Source organism: Hordeum vulgare, chromosome 5H (genome assembly GCF_904849725.1).
Source record: "Hordeum vulgare subsp. vulgare chromosome 5H, MorexV3_pseudomolecules_assembly, whole genome shotgun sequence".
In the NCBI taxonomy this organism is placed as follows: domain Eukaryota; kingdom Viridiplantae; phylum Streptophyta; class Magnoliopsida; order Poales; family Poaceae; genus Hordeum; species Hordeum vulgare.
The window spans coordinates 460,472,825-460,485,343 of record NC_058522.1 but is presented as its reverse complement, the minus strand read 5'-3'; the positions used below and the strand labels follow the sequence as shown (position 1 = coordinate 460,485,343).

At 46.3% G+C, this 12,519-nt stretch overlaps 1 protein-coding gene across 1 annotated transcript in view; it reads right to left on the bottom strand.

The window, feature by feature from the left end:
- Positions 1 to 11,075, bottom strand: part of LOC123396883 (Bowman-Birk type trypsin inhibitor-like) — a 42,303-nt gene extending 31,228 nt beyond the window's left edge. The window contains exons 1-2 of the mRNA XM_045091668.1: positions 10,997 to 11,075; positions 10,817 to 10,898 (exon numbers count right to left, since the gene is read on the bottom strand). Of these exons, the coding sequence (XP_044947603.1) occupies positions 10,817 to 10,898; positions 10,997 to 11,075 (161 nt within the window). The remainder of the gene's footprint in view (positions 1 to 10,816; positions 10,899 to 10,996) is intronic.
- Positions 11,076 to 12,519: the final 1,444 nt, after the last annotated feature.

Below are 12,519 nucleotides of genomic sequence, written 5' to 3'. Positions count from 1 at the left end.
TGTGGCACAAGACACCATCTATAATCTCCTCCGGCAGGGCCTGCGCAGCCTGGTAGTGCTTCGAGGAAAATCCTAGTGTAGGAACCTGACCCTCACCAGGCAACGTGACAAACCCCGGGAAATTTGTCCGGCAAAGCACACCAAGGACGGAGTTCGGCCTGCGGACTCCAAGAGGGTGTACCCATCCCCTGCAGTATGATAAGGTCAACGCATTAGATATTTGAACAAACTTGAAGGAAAAAGCTAAAAAAAGAGTAAATGTACTTACCTATCTCCTTCAGGTTTAATCACCGGCCTCTGCTCGCGGGTAGCCGGCGCGACCGGGAGACGTGTACTACCACACTTGTACACGGGGACCCCGTCCACGTGCACATCGCCCTCACTATCCGTAAGCTCATCCCCGCCATCCCCGCCCCCTGAGCCACCCGGACCCTCGGTCCAATCCGGCAACTCGGTACGATCCGGCCAGGTCTCCCATCCGGGCCTCTCCACGTCGGGTGAAGCCTCCGGAACCATAGTCTCCTCCGGCTGCTCCTGGGTCGAATGCACCTCGACCCGAGGCTGCTCCTGGACCGGAGTCTCATGGGACGAATGCCCGTCAACAACAGGCTCCTGGAACGGAGTCCCCGTAGCCTCCTCCGCAAATGGGTCGACCATACTAGTCCTATGCTCGGGTGAATGAGCTGGTGGTGGTGGCGAGGACGGCTCAACAGTCCTGGATCTTTCACGGCCACCACCTCTCCCTGTACCCTTCCCCTTCTTCCCTACCCGACCAGCACCTCTCCCAGTGGGCAATGCCACCGACGAAGAAGAATCCACGGGTGGTGTGGACAGACTGTCTGCCAAGGCTCTACGAAGAGATAGGGGTGGAAGGGAATTACCACCCCTCGTACGGGGCGCCTGGGAAGAACCCATCAAGGGATCTAGACCCGCGCCCACCATCTTTCCACACCTAGTGACCTGCCATGATAAAGATTAAAAGAAATTAGTACAACATAAAAAAAAATTGAATAACTGACATGAATAATAATATGTACATGAATAATAAAGATTAAAATATATATAATGTAAGTTGTGAATCTTACAAACTAATAATCATCATCAATAAATGCATCATCATCATCACTATCACGCATGTCTTCATGAATGACGTGCTCGTCGGGTTCAACGGCGTGAAGTTGTGAAAGGCCTTCCTTTAATCGTTGAAGCATTGACAGGTCATCCGCATCAGTAACCTCTACGAGTTCCAGGTCTTCTGGTTCCGGCTCAGGGCTGGAGTCGGATTCATTGTCGCTGTCTACTTCCATGTTCTTGGGTGAAGCACGGCGGTTCTTGAAACGTTTCTTGGAAAGACGTGTTTCTTGGAAGAATTCTCCATCATATGTGTCTGGGTTAATGTGAGGTTCATAATCCTGTTCATTTGGGACAGGTGGTATGACATGTGGCGGCACTTCATAAACAACATACCAACCTTCCAAATTCTTATCCGTTTAGCATGCCCACGGTAGATAGAAAACTTGGGTCGCCTGTTGAGCCGTAATATAGACATCGGGAACATCTAAATGGGTGTTTGGATTGATTTCGACTAGTCCTATATGTTCATGAGTCCTTCTAGTATTTTTCGGCTGGAACCAATAACATTTGAAGACTACGACGTTCGGTGGGTTTTCACCATAGAATTGAAGTTCATAAATTGCTTCAACTCTTCCATAATACTCGATAACACCTTCGCCGATAGCACAGACACCACAATTTGTAGATTTCCGGTCGGGCATAGATAGCTCTTTGCCAAAGGTACGAAAGAGATATCCGTTGATGTTGTATTTCTCAAATGAACGGACCTTATAGTCAAAACCATTAGCGACTTGTCTCAATTCGGCGTCCATAGACTCTGAATTAGCCTACAAGTTTAATACGAAACGGTTGTTGCATTAGCCGCAAGTTAGACCAAGAATGAAATGGTCCATTATTGATAATTACCGTTTGTTTGAACCAAGAGATGAAACCGGGATAGCCGCCTCGTGTCTTTGACAGAAGCTCATACTCTTCGACGGAATCATTTTCGATCACTACTCCATCCGAGAATTTGATGACGTAACGGCTGTTTGAAATATCCGGGAATAAGAGCAGTTCAAATGAATTAGAAATTGTGGGAAAATGTGCCGAGAACTCACTCGATGTACGGCCGCACTTCTGTTAGGTTGTTGAAGATATACAACGAAATGTTCCGCCATTCTTCGACATCCAACGTTATTGGTTTCGAAGCACCGGCTGGTGCGAGCTTCCCTTTGAATAGGCTGAGGTTGGACCCACCTTTTTTAGGGTCTGCATCATTGTGTCGAGGCTTCGGATTATGCAAATGATGATTTTTGGATTCGTAGTGTGCTCTCACAAAGTTTGCCACCTCCTCAATAATGAATTCCTCAGCCATCGATGCTTCAATTCTACGCTTATTTTTACATTTAGCTCGAAGGGTCTTCTGCATCCTCTCAGTTGCATAGCACCAACGATCTTGCACGGGCCCACCCAATCTTGCCTCGGTCGGTAGATGTAAAATCAAAAGTTGCATTGGATTAAAGAAGCCCGGTGGAAAGATCTTCTCTAACTTGCACAACAACTCCGGTGCAAACTCCTCCATGTCTTCTACCACGCCAGGCGACAATTCTTTCGCACAAAGAACACGGAAGAAATAGCTCAGCTCCGCCAGTACTAGCCATTCATCCTCAGGAATAAAGCCACGTAACATCACCGGCATTACCCGCTCTAGCCATATGTGCCAATCATGACTCTTGAGACCAAAGCTTTTTAATTTTTCAAGACTCGCTCCCCTCTTTAGATTCGCTGCATACCCATCGGGGAACATCAAGTGCATTTTGACCCACAAGATAATTTCCCTGATAGCTGGCCTTCTAAGATTGAACCAGGCCTTTGGCTTCGACCACTTCTGCTTTCCTTTGCCTTCTCGCATGTTTTGTAACGGTCTATGACATAGTGTCTATTGATCGACTCTAGCCTTAATATTATCCTTTGTCTTCCCATCTATGTCGAACAATGTACCAAAAATAGCCTCTCCGATATTCTTTTCAGTGTGCATCATGTCGATATTGTGTGGAAGAATGAGGTCTTTGAAGTAAGGCAGATCCCAGAAGCATGGCTTGTGAGTCCACGCGTGTTTTGAATTATACCCCTTGAAATACCCTGGACGCTCTAGATCAGGCTCGAGGGCGTTTAACTGATCCAGGATCTGTTGGCCTGTGAACGCAGGTGGTGCCAAGTTTTTGACAACTTTACCTTTGGTAAAGTCCTTCTTGTCTTTTCTGAACTAATGGTCAGGATCCAGGAACTGTCTATGCAAGTCAAAGCAAGAATACTTCCGACCCTCCTGCAACCAAGGAAACTGAAGAGCTGCCTTGCATTGGGGGCACGGGAACCTTCCATGCACACGCCATCCAGAGAATAGCGCATACGCTGGCAAGTCATGCATAGAGTACATGTACCACACATGCATTTTGAAGTTTTCTTTTCTAGCGGCATCGTATGTCTTGACCCCATTATCCCAAGCTTCTTCCAATTCATCCTTAAGCGGTTGTAGGTACACATTCATATTCTTCCCCGGATAATTGGGCCCTGGAATTATCAATGTCAGAAATATGTTCTTTCTTTGCATAATCTGCCCGGGGGGGAGATTGAGTGGAATGACAAATACAGGTCAACAATTGTATTGGGTTGCCGTCATGCCGAAGGGATTAAAACCATCTGTGGCGGCGCAGACTCGAGGATTCCTTGGATCTGCTGCTTTATCCTGATGCAATCCATCGAAATGTTTCCACGCTTCCCCATCCGATGAGTGTACCATCATCTTATTCCCATCTGCATCTAGTTCGGTTCTTTTGCCCAATTTGTGCCATGTCATCTGTCTGGCTGTCTCTTCGACCGTGAAAAGACGCTGAAGTCTTGGTACGTTTGGCATATACCGAAGAACACTAACTGCAATTTCGGTCTGCCTCTTCTCACCCATACCGTTGTCTACCACAAGATACCTGCAAGACTCGCAATTGGGACAATAGTCCAAGTGTGCATACTCCTTCCTAAATAAGACACATCCTTTCTCACATGCATCTATCTTCTCATAGGGCATCTTAAGTACACGAAGTATTTTGTCCGACTGGTACAGGTTTGCAGGCATGACATGGCCTTTGGGTAGGAAACGTCCAAATAGTGTCATCATCGCGTCGTAGCATTCTCTTCCCAAGTTGAACTGAGCCATCAGAACCATTACTTGTGCAATTGCATCCAGCTGACAGAGCTCAGTGTGCTCATGGAGAGGACGTTTTGAAGAATCCAACATTTCATAAAAGGCCTTTGCAGATTCCTCCATCTCATCTTCGGAATCCCGAGCATCATCAAAGTCTTGCACCATGTCTTCGATCCCGGTACCATGCTCGTCCGTGCGACGACGGACCACCTCAGCTCTTGTGCGTTGTATAGACTCACCATGAAATGTCCACACCGTATAATTAGGCTTAAATCCCCTCCTCTGCAGGTGTTTAATCATTACAGCCTCTGTCGTCTTTTTATAGTTGTCGCATCCAGGACAGGGGCAATAGTTTCTTTCCTGGCCATTTGCGAATGCGGCTTTCACAAATTCCTTTGTTTTTACAAACCATTCTTTCGTCATCTCTTTCTGACTAGTGTGACCGGTATAAATCCATGCACGATTACTCATCTTGCGTAGCTACTAAAGACAGAAGAAATATATTTATATATAATTTAGCATTTATATTCATCGGTTAATCAGGTTCGCCATTTTTATTACGTCCAGGCAACCTACACGCTAATAGGTAAAGATAGGTCCTAATCCCACCCGAGTATGTGTAGATTGGGTTCGTTTTCCCATGCTCTACTCCGGATCCAACGCAAAATTTCGGCAGCACCTCCCCGCTGTTCTCCTGATACACGTCTCCGCAATAAACAGAGAGGATGTGCATCCGGAGAACAACAGGGAGGCAGTGACGAAATTCCGCATCATATCCAGAGCACAGCATACGGGAAAACGAACCCAATCTACACATACTCGGGCTGTCCATGGATAATGTTGGACAATTAGAAAGGATGGCGGTTATAAATATGCAAAGACATGCATATTTATAGATGTCGCCCTTTCGAACGGGAGACGCATACTGGTCACGCATACTGATAAATTAATTGAATTACCTAAATCTAGAAAGTTTCATCCGGAAACCGAGCCACAGTAAATGAAGGGGCGAGGAGGAGATGAAATTTGTACTGACCCACGAATGCAGGGGCGGAGCTCGTACAACGCACGGGCAGGTCTTCGCACACCAGACCTCACACCGACGAGACAACTATCACATGTAAATCCACCCGATCAACACAAATATTCTAATTATGTCATTTTAGAGGAAAACAAGTTAAGAATATAATATTCATGATCTAACCAAAGTTTTTATGCCATTTTGTAGCTAAATGGGCTAATTATCTCATTGTTGGGGAAAATAAGGTCAGGAGAATAAGATAGAGGAGAATAAAGAGGAGGAGGAGAAGAAGAAGAAGAAATCACGAAGAAGGAGAAGGAGGGGGGGAGAAGAAGAAGGAGAAGAAGGAGGAGGAGAAGGTATTCTTCTTCTCTTCTTCTCTTCTTCTTCTCTTCTTTTCTTCTTCTTTTCTGCTTCTCCTTCTTATTTTTGTCTTCTCCTCCTCCTATTCTTCTTCTTCTTCTTCTTCTTCTTCTCCTCCTCCTCCTCTTCTTCTTCTTCCTATTCTTTCTATTAAGCTAACTAACTAACTAACCTAACTAACCAAGCTAACTAAACCTATCGCTAAACCTAGAGAGCACTAAACAGCAAAAAAATAACAAAAACGGAATCTACCACTATAACAAAAACAGAATCTACCACTAAGTAACTAAAAATAATCTAGCTACCACTAAATACCAAATAATAAAAAATCAACTTCTTCTTCTTTTTTCTCTTCTTCTCCTTCTTAATTTTTTTCTTCTTCTCTTCTTCTTTACTTCTTCTCCTTCTTATTTTTTTCTTCTCTTCTTCTTCTTCTTCTCCTTCTTATTTTTTTCTTCTCCTCTTCTTCTTATTCTTCTTCTTCTTTTTATTCTCCTCCTCCTACTACTACTCCTCTTCTTCTTCTCCTCTTCTTGTCCTCCTCCTCCTCCTCTTCTCCTCTTCTCCTCCTCCACCTAACTAACCAAGCTAACTAACTAACCTAACTAAAACTACTAACCTAACTAAATCTACCACTAAAACTACTAAAAAATAATAAAACTACTAAAAAATAAAGCGGGTGGGGGTGGGGATGGGGGTGTGGGGGCTCACCGGGAGGGGCGGCTGTGGAGGGGCCGGGGTGTTGGGGGTGGCGGGGCGGTGCCGAGGGCACCAGGGCGGCGGCGCGACGGTGGTGGGGCAGCGGCAGCGGGGGCGAGGTGGGGAGAGAGACAGAGGGGCGGCGGCGGGGGCGACAGGGGCGACAGGGGCGGTTGTGGGGTGACACGGGCGGCGGCGGGGGCGACATGGGAGGCGACGCGACGGGGGCGGCGGCGCGACAGTGGTGGCGGCGGCCGTTACAGAGAGAGGGACGCGCGGGGTGGGGAGAGAGAGAGAGGGGCGCACAGGGTGACCGTTACAGAGAGAGAGAGGGGTGGGGTGGGGGGAAGGAGCCGTTAACGGTGTTAGAGCATTGTCGTCTGCCGGCGGACGGCAAAGAGTCTAGACTCTTTGCCGTCTGCCTCCTGACTCTTTGCCTTCCACTAGCAGACGGCAAAGGTCCGACTCCAGTTTGACCTAGCCACCCCGCGGTCAGGTGAGCCTATCTATATATTTGCCGTCTCCCTCTGGACTCTTTGCCCTCCGCAAGCAGACGGCAAAGATGTGACAGATGGCAAAAAGACTTTATGCCATCAGCATGTGCTTTGCCGTCTGTTTTGCTGAAGCTGACGGCAAAGACACTCTTTGCCATCAGCTAGCAGACAGCAAAGACTAGGCAGATGGCAAAAAACTGTTTTCCAGTAATGCATATCACATAAACCACGGTAACACTGATCTCCTATCTTAACAGAAACAACGGGCAGGCCAACTACAGGTCCGTGCTTGTCTTTCACCTAAGGTTTAGCGATTCTAGCGGAGTCCTCACAGAATTTGATAACATGCCCATCTATGTTTTCGGCTAAGAGATCTTTGATAATAGCAACACTAGGTTCAACTCTAATCTCCTCACGGGGTGCGAGTGGTCTAATGTAATCCCTACGTATCACAGTTGGAGCTTTAGAATAATCCTTCATCCTAGCAGGGTATGGTGGTTTCTCAGTGTAAGCACAAGGAACAACAGGATCACTAAAATCAATGACTTTCTCCTCAACTAGATTGGTTTTGGCTATGTTGCTTTCAAAAGGAAGATGATATTTAAACCACTTCTCTTTGGGAAGATCAACATGAGTAGCAAAAGATTCACAAAGAGAAGCTACTATCTCAGAGTCAAGTCCATACTTAGCGCTAAAATCTCTAGAAGTGTTTGTCTCAACAAAAGATTTAATGCAATCAAACTGGAAATTCATACCTGAGTCCTTACCTTCCTCCAGCTCCCAATCTTCAGAGTTTCGTTTGATTCTCTCCAATAAATTCCACTTGTGATCAATATCCTTCGTCATAAAAGAACTGGCACAATAAGTGTCAAGCATGGTACGATCTTCATGAGAAAGCCGAGCATAAAAGTTTTGAGTGATGATTTCTCTCGAGAGCTCATGATTGGGACATGAATATAACACTGATTTAAGCCTCCCCCAAGCTTGAGCTATGCTTTCCCTGTCACGAGGCCAAAAGTTATAAATAAAGTTCCGATCACGATGTACTAAATGCATAGGATAGAACTTTTGATGAAATTCCAATTTCATCCGATTGTAGCCCCATGATCCAGCATCATCACATAGCCTATAACATGTCAACGCCTTATCCTTCAAATATAAAGGAAAGACTTTCTTATTTACCTCATCCTCGAGCAAACCTACAAGCTTAAATAAACCACAAACTTCATCTACATACATTAGATGAAAGTCTGGATGTGAAGATCCATCTCGTGTAAAAGGATTAGCCAGCAGTTTCTCGAGCATACCCAAGGGAATTTCATAAAAGATATTTTCAGTAGGTACCTCAGGTTGAGGAGAAACTCCTCGTGCTTCCGTTCGTGGTGAAGATACCCCAAAGAAACTCCTCAAAGGAAGAGTTTCCATAGTGACAAGTGACAATAAATTTCAGCACAGTATATAGATGTTTCCTTACCAATTTCCACTTACCAAAGGTGCTTCACTCCCCGGCAACGGCGCCAGAAAAGAGTCTTGATGACCCACAAGTATAGTGGATCAATCGTAGTCCTTTCGATAAGTAAGAGTGTCGAACCCAACAAGGAGAAGAAGGCTCTGATAAACGGATTTCAGCAAGGAAATAAATGCAAGCACTGAAAGTAGCGATAACAAGTGATTGTTTAGCGAGGTGAAACGTAGCAAGCAAAGAGTAACGAGTAACAAGTAGTATCAACGGTGCAGCAAGTGGCACAATCCCTTTTGTAGCAAGGGACAATCCAGAACAAAGTCTTATAGGAGGAAAAACGCTCCCGAGGACACACGGGAATTTCTGTCATGCTAGTTTCATCATGTTCATATGATTCTCGTTCGTTCCTTTGATAGTTTGATATGTGGGTGGACCGGCGCTTGGGTACTTCCCTTACTTGGACAAGCATCCCATTTATGATTAACCTCTCTCGCAAGCATCCGCAACTAGAAAGGAAGAACTAAGACAAAGACTAACCATAGCATTAAACTAGTGGATCCAAATCAGCCCCTCACGAATCAACGCATAGACTGGGGTTTAAGCTTCTCTCACTCCAGCAACCCATCATCTACTTACTACTTCTCAGTGCCTTCCTCTAGGCCCAAATATGGTGAAGTATTATGTAGTCGACGTTCACATAACACCACTAGAGGAAAAACAACATATAGCATATCAAAATACCGAACGAATATCAAATTCACATGACTATTATCAGCATGACTTATCCCATGTCCTCAGGAACAAAAGTAACTACTCACAATACATAATCATAATCATGACCAGAGTTGTAATGAATAGCATCAAGGATATGAACATAAACTCTTCCACCAAGTAATCCAACTAGCATCAACTACAAAGAGTAATCAACACTACTAGCAACCTTACAAGTACCAATCGGAGTTGCGAGACGAAGATTGGTTACAAGAGATGAACTAGGGATTGGAGAGGAGATGGTGCTGATGAAGATGTTGATGAAGATGCCTCCCCTCCGACGAGAGGAGTGTTGGTGATGATGATGGCGACGATTCCCCATTCCGGGAGGGAAGTTTCCCCGGCAGGATCGTCCTACCGGAGCTCTAGATTGGATCTGCTCAAGTTCCGCCTCGTGGCGGCAGCGAAACCATGAAAAAGCTCCCGATTGATTTTTTTTTTCCAGACCAGGACGCTTCGTATAGCAAAAGAGGGGGGCTAGTGGGCCTTCAGGCAGCCCACAAGCTTGCCCACCGCCACCAGGGGGTGGTGGCGGAGTGGGGGCTTGTGGGGCCTTGGTGGCCCCCCTCCGGCAGTTCTTTCGCCCAGTATTTTTAATATATTCCAGAAAAAATCCACGTAAATTTTCAGGGCATTTGGAGATGTGCAGAATAGTGAACTAGGATTTGCTCCTTTTCTAGTCCAGAATTCCAACTGCCTGAATTCTCCCTTTTCAAATAATCCTTGCAAAATAAGAGAGAAAAGGCATAAATATGGTACCACGAGTAATATAACAACCCAAAAATCAATAAATATCAACATGAAAGCATGATGCAAAATGGACGTATCACCACGCGCTCGCGAGAAGCAGTGAAGGGTCCCGCCCGAAACGTCACTTCGGCCAGCATCTCTGCTGGCCCCATGATGGGCGCCAACTGTCGTGGTATTTCCAGGACAGATGCCATAGGGTGGCTTAGCTCATGGATTGGGGCCGATCGGCGCCGACGGCGTGTGGGAATGGGTTTGGGCGTACGACACATGATGCCGGTGTATCCAGGTTCAGGGCCCTCCGGTGAGGTAATACCCCTAGTCTTGCCTGTGTGAATATATGGAATCACAGTACAATGGTGCTCCTAGAGTTGTATGTGAATGTGTGTGTGTGCTAATGCGAAAAAAGCCAGCCCCTCTCTCGGGGGGGCTGGAGGGGGCTTTATAGTGCAGCCCCAGCTATACAGTGTTGAGGATAAGATCGCCGATGGGACCCGACTGCAACCTCTGCCCGGCTTGGGGGGGGCACCGGCTATCAAGTCTTGTCATGGGGCCCGTCGGCCTGTGCAGCCAGAGGTTTATACGTCGGGCTGCCAGGGCGCGTGCGCGGGAGGATGAAGGCTACAGGGTCGCGCCTTCTAGCTGGCGTCGGTGTCGTCTAGGCTCCCTGTAGCCATGCTGACGGCGCCATCATCCCGCTACAACCCTATCCTGCGTCGGGGGGCACTGTTGCCACGCCGGGGTCAAGAATTGTCTTGTCTGTGTACTATTATACGACCTGGTGGGACGGGAAGTCCGTCCGACTGGCAACCGACCAGCTGGCCGGCTGCACCGCATACGACCGTTGGAGAGGAGCTGGTGGGAGGGTCCGGCTACCGACAGCCGGCCTTGCATATGACTAGACGGGGCCGTCTACCGCCAGCCGGCGTGGGGGGCAGGCGGCCACCTAATTGTCTTGGAGAAAGGTAATCTCCGCCTTTGGTGTACCCTGGGGTAGTATCCCCGTCAGCGCGACGTCCATGCATCTGCACTGCGGCGGGCAGGACCTGGTGCAGATGCCGCACTTGTCATAGCACAGCGTCGCGCCTGCAGGAAGAAGCGAATGGAAGTCCATACGACTGCTACTACCTATGCTTACTAACTCAACGAGGAGATGAAGAAAGAAATGAGGATCCCGGCCTCACCTTGGTTGTGGGCTCGGGGCAGAGCTGTTGCGACGTCGGTGACGACGGCTAGCACGGCGAGCAGCACCTGGGGCCTCATGCTGTTGGTGGGTGGTGAGCTCCGACGGTTACAAGCGGCACCTGGAAATCGCATGGCATCTCTAGCGGTGAAGATGTGTCCCAAGAGAGAGAGATGGATGGATGGGGGCTCCGCTTGAGGTGAGAGGGAAGCACAAAGGAGGGGGAGAGGCCACCGGTAGCGAGGTTCGGGAGGGACGAGGCGATGGTTGAGCGGTGGCGTCGATGTGGGAGACGAGGGGAGTAGTGGATCGGTCTGGGTGGGACGAGAGGAGGGGTGGATCGATCTGGGTGGGATGAGGGTAGGGTTTGCGTTTTTTTCTATTGATCCATTGAGAGACATTGGATCCATTGGCTTTGATGGCTCAGATCATCTAGAGTGGGACTGGCTGCCCTGCCACGTCATCGATCCGGGAGAAGGATGTTTTAGCCAATAGGGAATCACCAAACAAAATTGTGTTTGTTTACCCTATTACTTTTGATAGTAAATTTTCTCAAATATTTTTCCACACTTTCTAAGAATGATGAACCAATACCATGTAAAATTTCATATTCTTTAGACCTTATTTACATTTTCAAAAAATGTAATATTCAATATTTCCAGTTTTTGAGTGCCCAAAATGAGTTTTTCTATGAAGGACATACCATATATTTGTTGCAAAATTGGACCAAATAATTTTTCCAAAATACTAGGCCATATTTAATGTACAATTGACCAAATGAGTTGGGTGTCAAAAGCATTTATCCACCACTCGTGAAAAAGACAAATTTTCGTCGATTCACCTCGAAGCGGGTCAAATTTGAACTGCAGCTGCATTATAGATTGGTCCTTATTTTTTCAAAAATCATTTATAGGAACAAAAGTATCTATTTTGTATCATAAACACCAAATAAATTCCAAGATTTAACCACTAGCTAGGAACGGTCATACCCGCCGTTTTGACTGCATTTTGAAATGGATATGAAAAATGAAAAAAAATGAAAAATGGAAAACCATCGCATTGTGTCATTATATGTGACAAAGTTACCAGGTAAAATAATAAACTTGTAATATAGAAATTATTTTAAAAAGGGGTTCTCAGAAATGAGCTACCATGTGTGAAGATTCATGGCTTTCAAGCCAAATGATCAATCTTATGGCCTCATTCATGGCATAGTTTGTTCAGATGGTCTCATATTATGCAAAAGGGTGCATCTTGGAATGGCAAACAATGTTGCCTAAGGAAGTTTTCATTTTCTTTGGACGACAAAAATCATGTTCCATTTTTCTAATGCCCAAAATTAGTTTTTTTGTGAAGGATCTACCATATATTTGTTGCAAAATTGTACCAAATCAATTTTCTAAAATACTAGTCCATATTTAATGCACAGTTGACATAATAGTTGGGTGTCAAAATCTTTTATCCACCGCTGCTGAAAAAGACAAATTGTGTCGATTCAGATGGAAGCAAGTCAAATTTGAACTG